At 39.8% G+C, this 20102-nt stretch overlaps 1 protein-coding gene across 1 annotated transcript; it reads left to right on the forward strand.

Annotated features, from left to right (window-relative positions):
• Nucleotides 1-1474: 1474 nt before the first annotated feature.
• LOC131254945 (uncharacterized) lies at nucleotides 1475-2742 on the forward strand. The gene is made up of 2 exons (XM_058255644.1): nucleotides 1475-1748; nucleotides 2543-2742. Exons 1-2 carry the CDS (start codon nucleotides 1475-1477, stop codon nucleotides 2740-2742), a joined length of 474 nt encoding a protein of 157 aa, XP_058111627.1.
• Nucleotides 2743-20102: the final 17360 nt, after the last annotated feature.

Genomic DNA, 20102 nt, shown 5'->3' on the forward strand with positions numbered 1-20102 from the left:
TTTACACTATTATGACCCATGTGCATCATCTGTGTGAATGGATTATATTGTGTGTAGTCATTGGGTTAACATAGTAGAGGGATGGAGTTTCTCCCCTTGTGCACATCGAGTGCTTGAAGCTAGTGCATGATCTGTGTGCGTGACTCATGCATTGGCATCACATTTCATCCGTCCTTGCTTCATCATGGTCGTATGTGTGGACACCGAAAATATATTTGAGCATATCGGGTGCATAGGATGCCCATGGGTGAAATTCTCAAAACTTCTATGGTATCAAGGATCTGCCCCAACGCCGTGACCAAGTGGAAACTATGAGCGCACCAGGGCCTTATATCGTTAGGCCCGACTCCCACTGTCGTGTATTCAGTTGGATAGGAGTGTGGCCTTACCTGCCTAGTGTAAGAAGACATTGTTAGACTGAGTTTGACCAGCTCGTAAATGGGTTTGCTGCCGTCGAGCCTTGTTGGTAATTGGTTGTCCACTGGTAGGTAGTGAGGTCTCTTACCCTTGTTTGACTGTGCAGGTCTAGAGAGCGGCAGTCATGCAGCAGTGTAATGGACCACGGTGATTTCCTTATGATTGAAAATGTACTTGATATGTGGATTTGGATATGAGCACTGGCATCACTTCAATCGCATTTGCATCGGCTACTTAAGCCCCTTTATGCATCGCCTTGGTTTAACGCCCAGTACTTATTTCATTGTATTTATGATAAGCCTTGGTAAGGCTAGCGATATTATCATTGATCATATTTCCCTTCCTGTATCTCCTATTATTCTTCTGCGCACCATTGTCACACACTTTCACACCCTTTAAGCTTTCTATAAGCTTATGCACGATTGATGCATGCAGGTGATCTTAGGCTAGTATCGTAGCGGCAGAGCTTGGATTAGAGTTAAGCTAAGGACCCCTAGTGTTACTGATCTTCCTCCTCCTTCTCTTGCTATCTGATGTATTTCCATTCTGCTATATACTTGTAAAAACTCAAATTTATTATGGATTTTGTGATGTGTCCCTCTGTTATTTTAGAGATTTACTTGCTGTGATCTTGGGTATGCTCGTATTGAAAATGGTTATACGGTTATGAAAATCCTCCTCGTGGTATCTCAGGATCGGAACCTGCCTCAGGAGCAGAGAATGGGGTACTACGGAGGCTGTTGCAGCCAGAACCGGATATCAGGTTCCTTGTGAGTCCGCTTACCGAGTCTGGGGCGTGACAAAAGCAAATGAGCTTTTCATCTTGCGACAGGCCACTCGAAGTACCGGGAGTTCAGCTAAGGACAAGTGACAAAAAAGAGAAAGTGTAACACAGATTGTTAGCAACAAGAGGAGAAGGGACGAGGACTCAAGCAAGGGTGAGCGCCCGAGCTGAAGGCCCAAAAGTAGATTTCGTTCCAACACTCCTTTAAATGCCACCCCTGAGTAGACCCTTATAGAAGTTCGGGATAAAAGGAGCATAAGGTGGTCGAACAGGATGAAGACTGATGCCGACAAGCGAGACAAGAAGAAGTACTGTCACTTCCATTGCGACCACAACCACTCCACTGGCGATTGCTTCAACCTCAAGGAAGAAATTGAAACCCTCATCCACAATGGGCATTTGCAGAAGTATGTGTACATGAGGAGAGAGGAACGCTCAGACAAAGAGTCGAACAACAAAGTAATAGGAGAGATCCACACGATATTCAGCGAGCCTGCAGGAGGGGACTCTAACAGAGCACGTCGAGCTCATGCTAGGAGCATAAGTGGTAGCAGCTTGGAACACCATCTTTAACCTCACCTACAGACCCCTAAAGGAACAGAGGATGACCCCTTGCAATCCGACATTCGACGAAGATGTCCGAGGAATCCACGACCCGCATGACGGTGCCCTGGTAGTGGCCATGATGGTAGCCAATTGCAAAGTACACCGCATCTTAGTGAACATGGGCAGTTCGGCTAATATCCTTTTCACCGTCGCCTTTGACAAGATGAGAATTCCAAGATCTTGATTCCGACCCGTCTGAACTCCCTTGCTCGGATCTCCGAGGGGAGCATACTAGTCTCAGTTACTGCAGGAGTGGGGCTGTACATTGAGCCTAGTTGAGTTGACGTGGGCTAGGCTCAGCTTGACTTGTACATGCTCTACTCGAGTTCGAGCTCGAGCTCGCCCTCGAGGTCAACATTTGAGCTTAGCTTGTTTGCCAAAGCTTTCATGTCAAGCTCGTGTCGAGTTAGTGGATCGAGTCAAGTCGGGCTTACCTCAAGTCGAGTTGAGCCTGTTCCCACGTCAATTTAATATATTTTTTTGCTAAAAAATACAAATTAAAAGTCAATAATATTAACTCTAAAATGTCTCACATGCCACATTACTAAGAAAAAAAAGTGTCATATATACCTCAAGATACCACATGTTGGTCCTCAACTTCAAATCTAAAGGGCGAAAACACATCACAAAATAAAAAAACTTAAACAAAATTTTAAAAGCTTACATTCCTTCAAGTAGTTTTAGATGCATTTTAGACCTTGTCTTCACTTTCATTCTCGTTCTCATACTCTTCAGCATCGAAACTGCTACCGCCTCAAACTGGATGCAACCAATCTTACATACATATCAATGCTTCAATTGTTTTCGAGGTGAGTGAGATTCGATACTTGCTAACAACCCCACTTCCTGTGCTAAAACCTGTTTCTGATGCCACGATCGAAATTGGAATTGATAATATGTCTCGTGCCATTACTGAAAGTCTAGGGTATTCATAAGCTCTTGACTTCCACCACTGCGAAACATCAAAATCATCTTCTTGTAACCTTATGACCGACTCCTTTAGATACTTCTCCACTTCTGATTCAATTTTTGCGTATTAGTTTCTTCTTCATCTAAAAAAGACAAAGTCACGAAGTCGTTTTCCTCTAATAGAAGTACGACCCGACCCCTTAGATTGAGGAGTAACTTTTGTACTAGATGTTGTGGCAAAAGTACCAACATATGAAGTGAGCAACTCTTCAACTGCAATGTGAATAATGACAGTCTCTACTGAAACTCTTTCAGAACAGGAATAAAGTGATCTGAAAACATACTTAACTATTGTCATCTTATACTGTGGATCCATAACAACTGCAATGGCCATTAACAAATGATAATTAGCCTAATACTTATCTAATTTCATTTGCATTCCCAAAGCCATCATTTGTAAAAAAATCTAGACCCTCATCAGCACACTTTTTTATAGCGTACATAATGAAAATAATTTCTAGAAGAAACTAATTTCCCATAGGATACTTATTCATTGAAAATATCTTTATGTAATCATAAAAAGCTTTGAAAAACTGATGAACATTTTCAACTTTTGTCAAGTCTTCATCACTAGGCACATATGTGTACATTTTATTATGTGCCGCAAATTCAGGGAATGCAACTTCAAATTCCAAAGATGTATCCAATATTTCATAAGTGAATTTCAGCACGTGCAAACATCCAACTTCAACTTCCTTTTAGATTTCAAATCCAAACAATGGATTATATCATTCCACATGCTCAGTCTTGAAGGTGACCCCCTTATATATTTAATGTTATTTCGTATGTTAACGATCGTGGAGTCAATTGCTTTCAGTCCTTCTTATACAATCAAGTTCAGTATGTGGGCACAACATTTGACTTGAAATATTTTACCCTCAAAGAATAAATTTCCGGCTGCCTTAAATTGATTACGCAAAAAAGAAACCAAAGTGTCACTAGAAGAGGCGTTATCTAAAGTTATTGAAGAGATTTTCTTTTCGATGCCCTACTCAAAAAGACAATTGTAAATGTAGTCAGATATTACCACACCAGTATGAGGAGGAGAAACATAGCGAAAGTTTATAATCTTCTTTTATAGTTTTCAATCTGCATCAACGAAGTGTGCGGTTAATGATATATATCATTTTCTTTGATTCGATGTCATCTACATATCTAAAGTCAAACTTATTCTTGATACGGATGTTAGAAGAGCTTTCAAGTTTACTTTCTCAATCGCATTCATCTTCATGAACTCTCTTTTCACAGTAAGATGAGAGGCCTTCTCACATGTGAGATTAAGGAATTTACAAAATTTCATAAAAACTTTTCTTTTTACCATGCTAAATGGCTTCTCATTAACTATCACCAATCTTGCATACTACTCTTTTAGCTTTTCTGGATCATACTTATAAGTGGAGAGTGTAGCTTGCGAGTTGTCATTTTCAGAAGCGGTAAATGAAAGCAACAGTTGGACTCCACTCGTCGACGTTCTTAGTCTCTTCACACATTTATCATGATGCCTGTGATAATAAGTAGTAGAAGAAACATAATGCTTGACGTAAAGAGTTTTACAATACTTGCATCCAACTTTAACCGAACCATCTAGTAGCATGATCTTATCAAAAAATTCTCATATCGCTGAATTTTTTTTCCTTTCACTAAATCTGAAGTCGTTTCAACTTTGTTTTCCAATATGTCTCCCTCCACGATAAGAGATGTAATTGACGCACCGACACCGGGGGTACTTGAGTTTTCCTCACTAGCCATCTATAAATCAAAAGATAACAAGGATAAGGTAAGATCAGTGCTTTTACAAGTTGAAGTAATCAAATAATCACATTTATATGTGTATATATAAATATATAGTACAAAAAATATCGGGGCCCTTCCATAAACTGCAAGACACAAGTGTCTCAAATAGTTCCTTAATAAATAAATTCGTCAGGGTATATACATATAAATAACTATATATTGTTCCTAATTATTTCAAATTTTATTTACTAATTGTCTCTAAATATCTCATCTATTCCTACTTGTCTCTATCTAGAGGTCCTAATTGTCTCTATTTCATTCGGTAATATACCATGTACTGTCCTCATATAGTTTACATGCAAGCCAAAATTTCGACAGCATCTCCTCATATTTTCTAGATATATGTAAAATTCAATACTAATTAGTTGTCACATGTAATCCATTACACATGGATAGAGGAAATCAATTAGTAAAGAACCACATATCTAGAGAAAATATAGGGAGACACTACCGAAATTCTAACTACATGTAAACTGAAAATGAGGACAACCTACGTACATGCTATGGTACCGAACTGTGCAAAATGGGACAATTTAGGAATCCATATAGAACAAGCATTTTCACTCGAATGATGTTCAATATACATTCCTAAATGAGGGGATACATTACTAAACCACTAAGTGACCTAAATACTAATTAACAATATTAGTTAACACAAAATCTTAAGCATAAACATTTAAAGAACAAATATCGAAATATATAAGAGAAGAAAATATCTGATGGAAATTTAATATTAAAATTTTGAAATATAGATTAACTTTCTATGGATTGAAGAATAGAATAGCCTACCTAATGGTTTGGATCTTAACTTCAAGTTTTTGAATTGCTTTGAATACACTAGTCAAAAGTTTGAACCATTGCCAGAAAGAGGAAATAGATCTAACTGTGGCAAGAAAAACAACAAAAAATCAACCACAGAGAGAGAGAGAGAGAGAGAGAGAGAGAGAGAGAGAGAGAGAATCTGATGGGTTGTAGTTCTTATGAGTTAATTACAATCACTTGTTCAAAACTCACATATACAGGATGAAAGATATCTTTCTTACAGGCTGTGGGGGTCCACCTTGATGATGTTCAAAACTCACATTTATTCAAATATGATGGGCTTTTCTTTCTACATGTTGGATTTCTTTATAGAAAAACAGATCTTTCTTTATTCATCTTTCATTGTTCCTAGGAACTAATCTTTTATTGCTTTATGTGAATGATATTATCATTATCAATAATATTTTCTCTTTTATCTTGCTTACTCATCAAATTAAGATATAAATTTACTACAAAATATTTAGGCTTTCTTCACTATTTTCTCAACATAGATGTTATACCCTTGATGAATGTGTTATACATCCATTCCGCCCATCGGTATTCACCCTCAGTTTAGGACATTATCCCAAAAATTAAGAAGATCCATATCCAAATCTCACTGAAAAAAGTAGTAAATAGCCATTTAAAACTTTTTATAGGCTTAAAAGAGTCTTGGATCAAGCTGATCTTTGCATTGTCACTTCATCAAGGGGTTAGATGGAGTTTAATCACCTGGTTCCTTATATTTGCTTAAATTTTCAGACCACATCCTAAAATGAGCTGATAAAATGAATGGACAACATGGATATACAACACATCATCAAGGTGGTGACGCAGGGATGAACGTGATGAGGTCGATCACCGTCTTCCTCAAGGATAACTACTCTGAATCCATGGAGCTTCTCTGGACTCCTCATAGAGACTTCTCGAATCCACGAGGAAAAAGAGCAAGAAACTAGAAATAAATTCTAATAAATTTGAAATTTAATTGATTAATGAAATAAATGAGTTCACAACCCTTTAAATAGGGGTACCAAGAAATGAGAGAGAAATCGGAAGCAAACTATAATTAAAGCTCCTAGAAATTCGTAACTTACTATAAATAGTAAATTTACTTTTTATGGTAAGTTTCCTATGTGGATTAACCACGTTATTCTCCTAATTATTCTAAGCACTTTTCATGTTGGACACAACTCCTAACGCCCAATGGATGAAGAGTTATAATCAAACTAAAACTTACTATAAATAGTAAAAACGGAATTAAACATGGAACTCGGCCATCGATATGATGGAATCTCACAAATTCAGCGTGGGTAACCCAGTATAGCCGGTTGCTTGGCTAAAGAGCTCATCCTACCCCAAAATCATATACAGTGTGTCGAGTAACTCATTCCAGTTTGCGAGATATGCCTATTTTAATGTTCTGACGGTCCTGATAACTTCTGCTTCTGATTAGGCCTTCTCTGATCCATCTTGGACATGAAAGTGTCCATGACCCACTCTACATCAGTCTCCTCCACTTTAAAAGAACTCGTCCTCGAGTTCTCGTGCTACTTCGGTTCATGATACTCGATCTGGTGCACCATATTGATACCCGGATCCAAAGTTATGATCAATTTACGGTCCGCCTTCTTTTGGTCCAACCATACTTGGAATGTATCTGTGACATGTTCTGCATCAGACCCCTCTGCTTAGAAAAAAGTCATCCTCGAGTTACTCAAGGGACTTGGTTCATGATTCTGAGATAACTTTTGATGCCGATGTTTATTAATCTTTTCTTGTATTTAGCATTAGGCTCTTAGGTTGACACAATACATGCACTTATGCTTTCCTTGACTTGACTAATATTGATCAGTTCCTTCACTTCTACCTTCGAAATCTCACATTCCTTTTGATAATGTGGGCAATTAGACAGACTTATCCCTGTGACAAGATCAATGTGGTTTTGTATATCTTGTATGAGAGGCAATTTATCAAGGAGTTCATCGAGCATAATCGCCTTAAACTCCTGCAACATTGGTTTAAAATCCCCTTGGATGTTCACAGGCTCCATATATTCTTTCTTTTCAACTAATGGATATATATCTCTTGTTTCCTCAGATTGTTTAACAAAAGTCTATTCAGTTGTGAGAAATTGTTCCTCAACTTTAGAAGTCGTGGGTTGGTTCTTCGCTCTCACAAGGAGGAGGCCAATCTTTCTACCATCTTCAGTGAATTTAAATACGTTATCTTAACCTCTATGCATAGCAATAACATCAATATTATTTTGTCATGGTCGACCAAGTAACGTATGACAAACTTCCATGTCGACTACGTCACAAAGTACTTGATTCTTATAATTTTTACCAATTGAAAACGAGACAGTACATTGTTTGGTTACCTCTGTTTTGTTAACCTCCTTGATCCATCCAGTCATATACGGAGATGAATGTTTTTCTATTTTTAGTTGTAGCTTTTCCACCATTATTTTTCACACGAGATTTTCACTGCTCTTAACATCGATGATCACATTACAGACTTTTTGGCTTACAGTGCACCTCGTTTGAAAGATGTTGTCTTGCTATAATTTTATTTGTATCTTTGGCATGTATAACGGTTTCCTTATGATCAAGTGGTAGCCTGCGATTTACCATCATCTAATGGTAGTTTGCAAAAATTGAGGTTGTGTCGTATAGCGACCATGGGCAGTTGAGCATCACTTTGAGTTCAGGGCGGAATTAGTGCATCCGCAATACGGTTGAGAGTTGCCTGTAGCCCTCGCATAGTCAACTGACTCTCCCGGTGGAAAACTTCTATTTTTTTCGAAAGATAACGAATCCCTGTATCACCGTCCATAGGATTTTTGTTCATACCTTTGTTGTTTGCCATCAGCCCGAGGGGAATCCTCACTTTGATACCAGTTGACGCAAGGATGAACGTGATGAGGTTGATCACCGTCTTCCTCAAGACTAACTACTCCGAATCCACGGAGCTTCTCTGAACTCCTCACAGAGACTTCTCGAATCCACGAGGAAAAAGAGAAAGAAAATAGAAATAAATTTTAATAAATTCAAAATTTAATTGATTAATGAAATAAACGAGTTCACAACCCTTTAAATAGAGGTGCCAAGCAATGAGAGAGAAATCAGAAGCAAACTATAACTAAAGCTCCTAGAAATTTGTAACTTACTATAAATAGTAAATTTACTTTTTATAGTAAGTTTCCTATGTGGATTAACCATATTATTCTCCTAATTATTCTAAGCACTTTTCATGTTGGACACAACTCCTAAAGCCCAACGGATAAAGAGTTATAATCAAACTAAAACTTACTATAAATAGTAGAAACAGAATTAAATATGGAATTCAGCCTTCGATATGATGGAATCTTGCAAATTTGGCGTGGGCAACTCGGCATAGTGGGGTTGGTTGGCTAAAGTAGATGTCCTACCCAAAATCATATATGGTGCGTTGAATAACTCATTCCAGTTTGTGAGATATGCCTGTTTTAATGTTCTGACGGTCTTGATGACTTCTGCCTCTGATCGGGCCTTCTCCAATCCATCTTAGACATGAAAGTGTCCACGACCCACTCTACATCAGGTGGGCCCCACAGCAAGTGTAACAACCTAGGTAACACCTCACCTAAGGTTGTGAATATGCTACAGAGTTTAGTGCATTTCACTTCTTGGAATTGGATTAGCTAAACACAACTGAATCCAAATCCACATTGATTTAGAGACCTAAATGGGTGGCATGGGTGCCGTTGATGGGTCAGTTGGCTAGAAATTTCCAATAGACTTGGGCTCAAAAGCCTAATAAATTAGTGAAAAAACTGGGCCCATATCCAGTCTCAAGTCCCATTCCTTGGACTCAGATTCTGTAGTGACCACAGACTGGAGTAAGCCATCCATAGCCTTCAGCTATGGATTGGGTTTGGTTGGGTTGGGCTGAAGCTTGGATGAATTTTTTAAGTGGGTCTAGTTTCCATGATGATGATGGACGATTCCGATCATCATATCGTCTCTGCAAGTGGGCTTGGAAAACACAAATATCACTAAACTTTTGTGGCCTCAAGAAGTTTTAATGGTAGGTGTTCTATCATAATTGTTTCTTGTTGTGTGGTCTACATGAGATTTGAATCTTCTTCATTTTTGGGCTCATGCCCTAAAATGATATGGAAAAACAAATGGAGGGTACAAAACACATACATCACAGTGGGCCCCACAAATCACGGATCTATGATCCCACTAAAAGGTCATGTTAATTTAGCGCTTACAGCTGCAACTGTCATAAAATGTACTTTTGCCCATTGAATGTCTGCCCCATTTTTGTTCCCCAGCCAACCAATCAGATGTTTGAAATGATATGATCCAGGCCAACCAAATGGAAGCGGATTGTGTAGTGAGGAGCTCGCCACGATATACCACGTGTGGATGCTCTGTGGGGCCACCACGGGGTATGTATTTTATCTACCCATTTTTCTAACTAATTTTAAGATTTGAACCCAAAATTGAACTATATCCAAAGCTCGAGTGGACGACACCGCAAGAAAGGAATTCAACGCCCGCTGTTGAAAACTTATTAGAACTATAAAAGCTTTGGGTAAGCTGGTTTTCCCTTCATCCATCTATGAGCAGGTTGGATGACAAACAAACATCACTGTGGGCCCTAGAAAAGTTTCAATCGTGGATGTCATTATCCCCACTGTTTTCTATAGTGCGGACCACCTGAGTTTTCGATTTGCTTCAATTTTGGGGTCATGCCATAAAATAGATGGACGGCGTGGATAGAATACCTACATCACGGTGGGCACTCCTCACTACTCAATCCCCCCAACCAATTGGACATGTTAAATCATATGATCAAAGCTTCCCACCGTTGGGATTATTAGGCCACAGGTTTCATTAAGCTTCCAATCCATGGTGGGCCCACAAAATGAACTTCTTAGATTGAAGGGTATATGTTCTGTCTATAATATGACGGGACCCACAGGTGATGGTTGTTTGCTAGCTGCAACCCCCAAGGGTCGCAACCTAGGAAAAGGAGAGAGAGAGAGAGAGAGAGAGAGAGAGAGAGAGAGAGAGAGAGAGAGAGAGAGAGAGAGAGAGTACCAATCTCTTCAGTTCCAGCCTCTAGGCTTCAGGCTCCAGCAAATGGTAGGAATCGTCAGATGGTCGGATTCGATTTGGGAAGGAGAATGAGAAGAAGATGAAAAGGAAAAACCGAAAAGGGGATCCAGTCCTTGGATTTGGGAAGGAGAATGAGAAGAAGAGGAAAGGGGAAAATGGAGAAGGGTAAGCATCCGGTAGGCTGGTCTTGTTGACTGCTAGATTAGGGATTTTTTAAACCATTGCAATTTATATGATACTGAGTCGAGTCGAGTTCGAGCCAAGTCGAGCCTGAGTCAAGTCAATTGTTTCGAACTCGACTCATTTTCTGACTCGAGCTCCCTAGTGTGACTCGACTCAACTCGTCCTAGTGAGTCGATGTGAGTTTTTTCGAGTCGAGTCGATTGAGTTTCTCGAGCTGACTCGACTCGTGACTAGGCCTACGTAGGAGAATGGCAAAACCAAATGACGACAATGGTTGACTTCCTGGTAGTAGACTGTCCCTCTGTTTACAACATCATTCTTGGTTGACCATCTCTCAATGGTATGAGGACGGTAGTCTCAACCTACTACCTCGTGATGAAGTTCCCCACCGACCACGGCATCGGGCGAGTTAGAGGCGACCAGCACAAAGCCCGCCAGTGCTATTCTATGGCATTGAGGGCAGGAGCGCGACAAAATGTAGTTGCCGTCACAACCTTGGATCCGCGAGACGAGTCCCTCAAAAGAGGATGCTCGATGGAAGAGCTAACGACCGTACTTCTCTATGAGAACGACCCATCCTGAATTGTGCAGTTCGGCTTGCTATTGGCTCCAAGACTGCGGGATAAAATTATCGACCTGTTGAAGCGATACACTGATGTCTTCGCATGGTCCCACCGGGATATGCCCGACATCAGGCCAGAAATCATGGTCCATAGATTGATCGTGGACCCCGACCACCAACCTATGAGGTAAAAGCGGCGAGCGATTTAGCCAGAACGATATGCATCATCGGGGAATAGGTCGAGAAGCTCCTCGAGGCTTGGTTCAATGAATAAATCTACTATCCCAATTGGATCACAAATGTCGTACTGGTGAAGAAGTCCAATGAGAAGTGGAGGGTATGTGTCAACTACATGGACCTAAACAAAGCATGCCCCAATGATAGTTTTCCTCTCCCAAGGATTGACCAGCTGGGCACAACCTGCTGAGCTTCACGGATGCTTACTCGGGCTACAATCAGATCGTCATGCACTAGCACGACAAGCAGAAGACGTCCTTTGTCACAGACATAAGGGACTCTACCACTATAAAGTCATGCCCTTCGGATTGAAGAATGCTAGAGCCACATATCAACGGCTCGTAAATAAGATGTTTGCTAGGTAGATCGGGCATTCCATGGAAATCTACGTTAATGACATGTTGGTTAAGAGCACCAAGGTAACAAACCATGCGACCGACCTCGAGGAAATGTTTGCCGTATCAGATGGAGTTAAACTCGAACAAATGTGTCTTCGGTAAACTACTCCTCAGGATGGCTATGTAGGCCACCTCGGATGCTCGACCTCATCCTCCTACTACATGTTTCATCTGATTCCAACCACTCAAACCTTATCGAAGAGATCTATCTGAGATCTTAGAAAATAACCGGGACACATTCGGAATACGATTCCCTTTACAATACGCACCTACTAAATAGAGAAATTGTCATCTACGACACCGCACCTTTTAATTATAAATAAGAGCATATCCAATGGTGAAAGATACACACAAATCACACAAAAAAATCCTATGTTCTATTAGACCTAGCTTGTCTATCTGACTTTGGCATCGGAGGGTCCCCTGTTGCAAACAGGGTCTCCATTTCTGTCATCTCTTGCAGGTACCTAGTGGTCTAAGGAGGACGTCTAGATTTCTGCATCAACAAATGTTTCTCTACCAACTGTTTTCTTTAGTGCGGCCCTTAGGCCTAATGTGGGATTACATGTTTATGGTTAGAGTGGATCTCACATACTCATCATGATGGGCCCTATAAAAATTCAAGGGTGACTGAACCATCATGATCCATATTTGATTCAGGTGGGGCCACACCTAAGGAAATAGTTTTCAGAGAGATGTCCACCCTTGATTTTATAGGGCTTTTTTGTGATGATTATTTGGAATCCACTCAGTCTGTTAAATGCATCACAAAAATTTAGGCCTGAACCTAAACATCAGGCTCTTTCGAGATTCAGGTGGGCTACACCAAGGGAAAGAGTTTAGAGGATGAGGGATGTCCTGGACCCCATTTTCAATTGTTTTAGTCTACCTAAGTCACAAATAGGGCTAATGTTTTAGGATATTAACTTAGCATGGTAACACACCTAGTTGCTGGGGTGGATTTCACATAAACATGATTGTATGGCCCATCCGAGCTGCCGACCCCTTTTCTTGCAAGAATAAAGTTCTTAAAAATTCTAACCTAAGGTACCCCATTGACAATTACTTAAATTAATGTTGTGGCTTATTGAAAACATCTTTGACAACGGTACTAGAATGTAAAATTTTATATTATGTAGGTGGATTTTTGTAAAATTACCTTTTTCTTTTCTTTTTTACTTTTTTGAAAATTCAAGTTCATGCTCCTTGCACAAAATGGACGGGCTATGGCTAGCACATCAACTGTTTTCCACATTAAAAGTGGGTATTCACACCAAGACTAGGAGTTGAAAGTCTTGCCAATATCTTCAAATTCTATTTAAAAAGAGGGGCCTCATTTTTTGAGGCCCTGAAAGAGCATTAATAGATGCACATGATGTATGGATTTGATGTCCTGCATCCATCAAAGCGGGCTCCACACTCAATTTGGAAGGTTCTTAATTGTGTGTCTCATCCCAATTATGCCAATATGGCAAACATTTGAGACATTGGGCTGTTAACCAGGTGGGGCATCTATATGACATATGCCCTGTCTAAAAATTCATGTTAGCGCACTCATAAAGTACACCACACATGTACGTTTAAATAACTTTTATTTTTATTAGGTGATGTTGAATTTTCTCACTAATCATCCATTTTTCATCTACATGTGTGACTCACCTTATGGGTGATTAGTCTGATTTATGGGCCAGGGCATCTTCAATCATTGGTAAGGATTACCCAATGGGGGCAAATATAGACTGAATTATTAAATGGATGGGATTAGTTAGGATCCATTTGCATTCATACAGTAGCAAGCTTAGGCTAGTCCTAGCCCACCAATGATCAATAAGCTGACTATTGTTAAATGAGTAAGTTGGAACTGGGCCATGGAGATAAATGTCAAAATGGAGGAAAGTCCTCATTGAAAACTTTGGTTGGCCCTCCCTGGATGCAAATTGAGTGGTGAGGAGCTCACAACCCTCTCCAGCTACATACGGTTGCTAATAAAATCTCGCCACTTAAATGAGCTTTTTCAACGTGCATACAGGCTCTTTTCTAAGAAGTTTTTTAATAACCTACATTAATTTAATTAATTATCATTGGGCAGATTCGGTTAGAGATTTGTCAACGGAAGTTGGGGTTCCACCGTGTGAGCAATGAGTTGGTAGCTTGGGTGTGCCCCACCATGATGTTTATATGAAATCCACCCTTAACTATTAGGTGCATCACCCCATATTATGCCCATTGCCCAAAACTCTACTGCATCTATGATTCAAGTGGACCACATGATTAGAAATAGGGTACAAGCAATGCTCACCCTCAAAATTGTTTCCCTTGGTGTGGCCCATTTGGCTATTGTATAGGCCTGATTTTTGCGCCCCAAGCCTAAAGATTAGTTTGACATCTAACGGTTGATGTAAATTTCTTATAATCATCCCAGTGGGCCCTGTAAAAAATCAAGAGTGGATGTATCTATTTTCTTTTTGCTTGGCCCACCTGAATAATGGATTAACCTTCTTTTTTTTTTTTCTCTCTCTTTTGAACCTAACATGGGAATACACACTTAGTGCTAAAGGCCCACCTAAATAATGGATTAACCTGATTTTTTGGCATTGAGACTAATTCGGGATTGCACCTAACGGCAAGAGAGGATTTCACATATACACTATGGTGGCCCCTTAAAAATCAGTGGTGGGCTATCATCTCTCGACTATTCTTAAATTTCCGCTATTAAAAAAAAAAAACTCCACCTTTGATTTTATGAGGCCTGCCTTGAGGCCACTCAACATGTAATCCAATGTTAGGTTCAAGGACAAAAATTCGGTTTTGATCCAGGTAGGCCATACCAAAGAAAACAATTGGGAGAGTCTACCCTTGGATGGTCAGGATTGGTGTGTGTGGGCTGTTTGTGTGAGGATAAGTTGTCACAACTTCATGAGTTTGGCAAATGAATGCCTTATTTTAGCTATGCATCAACACATGCATGTCAACAAACATGTGTGTGAAAGTCCATCCATTCATTAGGCAGGGACCTCTGGTGATTGTGCCTTTGGCCTAAATGATAATGTCAATCCACCACCCATTCATCATGTGTACTGCCTAACTTCACCCTTGGACCTAAATATCAAGTCGTTCCAAAGCACAAGTAGGCTGTACCATAGGGAAGTCGGGGGCCATCATTAATTTTATGGGGCTTACACCAACAGTTAGATGACATCCAATCCATTTCATCTAATGCACCTCATTCACCGGATGTAGCATCACCCTAAATATCTTGTTTTTTCATAACTTAGGTGGGCCACACAATGTTAATATAGTTAATATAGGGGTTTTAGGGATGACTTCACACTGTTCCCTATGCTGTGGCCCACCTGATTGTTGGGCAGGACTTGCTTTAATTTTGTGGTTAGGGAACGTGTGCTGAACGTAATAGATGAGGTCGCTCTTATGCACATAAAGCTATTGCTTGTGAGCACTTCCTTTTGAATTTTGGGCCCGATTAAAAGTGAGCTATTGAAAGCCCAGTTCAACTCTATCCTAGCCCATTGCCACCCCTTTGGAAGTACAACCTTAAATATTTATACATTTGAGGGGTAGCTAGATGGTGGATCATTTCCCATCACCACCCAACTAATGTGATTTTGTGGGATCGTTTCATAATGCAAGGGTCCACTAGCTTAAGGTCGTCCCACATTTATAGGGATCATATGCCAATCAACCTTCCTTTAAGGTCGTCTGAACTTTGAAAATTTTGGCATATACTCCTTCCACATGGTGTCTAACCAAATCAAAGGTCTTGATTATCAGACGGTGGTGCAATGCCTACTATGAGAGGGAACAATATAGAACTTTTAATGCAACAAAATACATATCAGTAGCGGTGTCATCAACTTGTTGGGTTTGGGTAGGTTCTTATAATACCCATTTTCCAGCTAACTAGTTTAGGGACTTGTTAGGTTGTGTCCCTAAGGCCCCAACTCAGATCCAATTAGGTTACCCATGGGGTCTTTGGATCTAGGTTTCGAGTTGAGTTTGGGCAAGCCAGATTCATGGATCTGATCATGCGCACATCTCACTTTAACACATGTATGGTGTGTAAACAAGCTCTCTTATATATGAGTGGAGTAGGAAATTAATCTCATTTCTTTAACCTGAACAATCAAAATATATATATATATATATATATATATATATATAGAGAGAGAGAGAGAGAGAGAGAGAGAGAGAGAGAGAGAGAGAGAGAGAGAGAGAGAGAGTCCCGGTCTCCCGTGCACAAGGCCGCATGGAGCTTTCATCCGAGCATTCATGTGAGCTGTTAGATTACACTCACGGATGGGATTCAACAGCATCGAGAATAAGAGAGTCTCAAAAATTATGACACGTGCTGAGACTCCTCACACTCATGAGAATGGCATGATGTACGCAGTTAGGTAACTATTGGACGGTGCTCTATGGGCAGATCATGATGTATGTGTTTTATCTATGCCGTTCATCTAATTTTTCAGATCATTTTTGAACATTAGCAAAAAAAAAAAAAAAAAAAAAAAAAGTAGATCCAAATCTCAAATGGACCACACCACAGGAAAACAGTGCTAATTAAACACTCATCGTTAAAAACTTCCTAAGGTCCACTGTAGGATTTATTTGCCATCCAATCTGTTTGTTAGGTCACAAAGACTTGGATGATGAGAAAACAAAATCAATTTTATCCAAAACTTGTGGCCCTTAAGAAGTTGTTAACAGTGAGTGTTAAATCACCATTGTTTCTTGCGGTGTGGTCCATTTGAGATTTGAATATGCCTTGTTTTTAGGTCATGCCCTAAAATAAGCATTCAAAATGAATGGACGGCATGGATTAAACATGTACATCATGGTGGGCCCATAGAGTACCCTATAGTAGTCATCTCGTGTCGCTGCCTCAGAAGACAATCCGTGTCCCCTCGATGCATGGGTACCACCCTCATAAGGATGGAAGCTCATTAGGTAGTGAGTAACCAAGTACGCTTACTGTACTAAGTAAACTCTGTGGGGCCCACTATAATTTACCTATTTTATCCACTCCGTTCATCTAATTTACTAGATAAGATTACATAGACATGGATGAACACAAATATTGGCTTGAGCCAAAACTTCTCTGGCCGAAAGAATTTTTCAAAGGTGGACATTTAATTTACACTGTTTCCTGTGGTGTGCTCCACTTGAGCTTTGGAAATGCTTCAATTTTGGGTTCAACCCATAAAATGAACTGGAAAAATGGATGGACGGCGTGGACAAACCACACGCATTCATGGTGGGCCCAACATAGTTTTGCTCAACATGATAAAAGCCTACTCTGTGACTCAGTAGGCAATTTGATTTCACCAGACCCAACTAGAGAGGGACGATTCTAGTGTTGCCTCTTTGGGACCCACTGTGATCTATATGTTTTATCCACCCCGTGCATATTTTTGGACAAATTATTTTAGTGCATGAGCCCAAAAATGACGCACATCAGACGCTCAAGTGGATCGCACCACATGAAGCATGACCACATGCAACATTTATTCACATTGGAATAAAAGTCGTTGGATCACACCAATCGCTCCACCATCATTGTCGTTGCCTGCAGTGGGGCCCACTGTGATCTATGTATTCTATTAACTTTGTACATCTATTTTAATAGATAAGTTTAGGGCTTGAGACCCAAAATAAAGTATATCCAAACCTTAAGTGGACCACATCACAGGAAACAATGTGAATTAAATGAATACCATTGAAAAATACGTGGGGGCCATAGAAGTTATGTATCAAGCTAATATTTGTATTTTCTCTTTATCCATATATGTGTGATCTTTTGAACAGGTTGGATGACAAATAAACATTATTGTGGGCCCTAGAAAAGTTTCAACGATGGAAATCATTATTTCCATTATTTCCTGTGGTATGGTCCGCTTGAGCTTTGAATATGTTTCAATTTTGGGCTCAACCCTTGAAATGAGATGAAAAATAGATGGACGGCATGGATAGGCCATATACATTTACGGTGGTCCCAACAGAGTCTACTGAGAACGATAAAAGCGTATTGAGTAACTCAGTATGTGATCCAATTTCATCGTGTGTGTGAAGGAAGTGAATTAGCTGACCACACACCACCGATGTGGCTGGTGTGTTGACATCACCAAGTTATGTGGGTCCCATCATGAGGTATGAATTATATCTAAACCGTCCATCCACTTGGCGATCTACTCTTAATAAGTGAGCCGAAAAATAAGACAGATCCAAAAACTAAATGGACCACACTGTAAAAAGCAGTGGGGGATTGAACGCGTGCCATTGAATCCCTTTTCGGGTTCATAGAAATCATGGATTAATACGATATTTGTTTTTTTTCTCTTCATCCAGGCCTGTGTAACCTGATGAACAGATTGGATGGAAAGTAAACGTTACGGTGTGCCCTACGAATGTTTTAACGATGAGAATCATTGGCCCACTGTTAAAAACTTCTTAAGGGCCACAAGTTTAATTTGGATAAATTGGATATTTTTATTTTCTCATCATCCATGTCTGTATGACCTAATGAACAGGTTCAATGACATTATAGTGGGCCCTAGGAAGTTTTTGACAATGGGTGTTCAATCACAACTGTTTTCCTATGATGAGGTCCATTTGAGATTTGGATCTACTTTGTTTTTGGGCTCATGCTTGAAAATAATTTGAAAAATTAGATGAATGGCATGAATAAAATAGGTACATCATGATCGAACCAAAGAGTACCGTCCAATAGCTTTTGAGCTGTGTACGGCATGCAATCCCATGAGAGTGCGAAAGTATCGCCGCAAGTCATTATTTTGGAGGCTCTCTTGTTCTCACGGCTGCTAAATCCTAGCCGTGAGTATAATCTAACAACTCATATGAAAAACTCGCATAAAATCTCCATGCGGCCTTGTGCGTAGCTTAGCATATATATATATATATATATATATATATATATATATATATATATATATATATATATATATATATATATATATATATATATATATATATATATATATAACACATATAACTTTGCAGTTAAAATAAATTGGACCCCATCAGACTGACTGGCCAAACTAATAAGATCCATCTCATGAAACTAGCCTAAAGCTACTAGACCTGATTTTAAGTGGGTCTAACAGGCAAAAGCCAAACCAAACCTGCTTCTTAATGGGTTCAAAATATGGGACCTGACCTGTTACAATCATGCCGGATGTACATGAAACTAAGAATCCGAGTACCCACTTTTTGGAGATTGAAAAGGTGAAGAAGGGCACATATACCATTGTGGCGCATGTTTGGGATATATATGCGGTTCATTTACAAGGTGGGCCACCTATGTGACATGTCCTCTGAAAAATTCATGCCAACATTCTCATAAGGTAGGACATGCATGTATTTCTGATGGTGATTTTTCTTTCTAATCATCCAAACTTTCTCACCTACATCGATGACCCACATCTTCACAGATAGCCCCTTTAACTATTAGTTAGATTTCTGCCATGAGTTACAATGTAATACGTATACTTCAATTTTACTCCATCTCTCTTCGCTCGGATTATTATGTCATGTGATCTTCGTGGAGAGTCTTCCAATTTAATAATGTCTTACTTGAGTGACATGTTGGCTTGATGAAAGATTGATTTTTGTATCGTCTCTTCATCATTGTGATTTATAACACCTGGTTAACTGGTTTGATGAAAGATACACACCATGGTAGCCCCACACCCAATCTGGTTGGCATCCCATTCCAATTATTCTACATGGTGTGGCATGTTTAAGTTATGGATATAGGTGATTTGTGGAAAAAGAAAAGAGAAATTTATCACTGTATGACCCATTTATGGCCTGTTTACCCGCTTAAGCCCACCCCTTTTTACATGACCAGAACTTGCCAAAGGTCGAAAATACCCCTGCTTTTTCCTTCAAGCAGATTGGCTGGAAGTTGAAGGCTTGTTTTCCATGGCTACGGATTATAACCGTAGCCATTGGTGAATTTAATTTGGGCAGCACTACCGCCGATCCGGTGGTAATGCCACCGACCTTTGGACATCTGCACGATAGTGCCGCCCGGGTTAAATTTTTTTTCCTCTATGATTATGGATTATGTTATCTGTGGCTATGGTTATTATAACCTTAGCCATAGGTCTGACCGTAGCATATGCCATTACCAGCTTTGAATGTCTACCGTTGAAACCCTTTTAAGGGTCATAGAAGTTTTAGATCATTATGAAATTTGTTTT

Source organism: Magnolia sinica, chromosome 9, assembly GCF_029962835.1.
Source record: "Magnolia sinica isolate HGM2019 chromosome 9, MsV1, whole genome shotgun sequence".
Taxonomy (NCBI): Eukaryota; Viridiplantae; Streptophyta; class Magnoliopsida; order Magnoliales; family Magnoliaceae; genus Magnolia; species Magnolia sinica.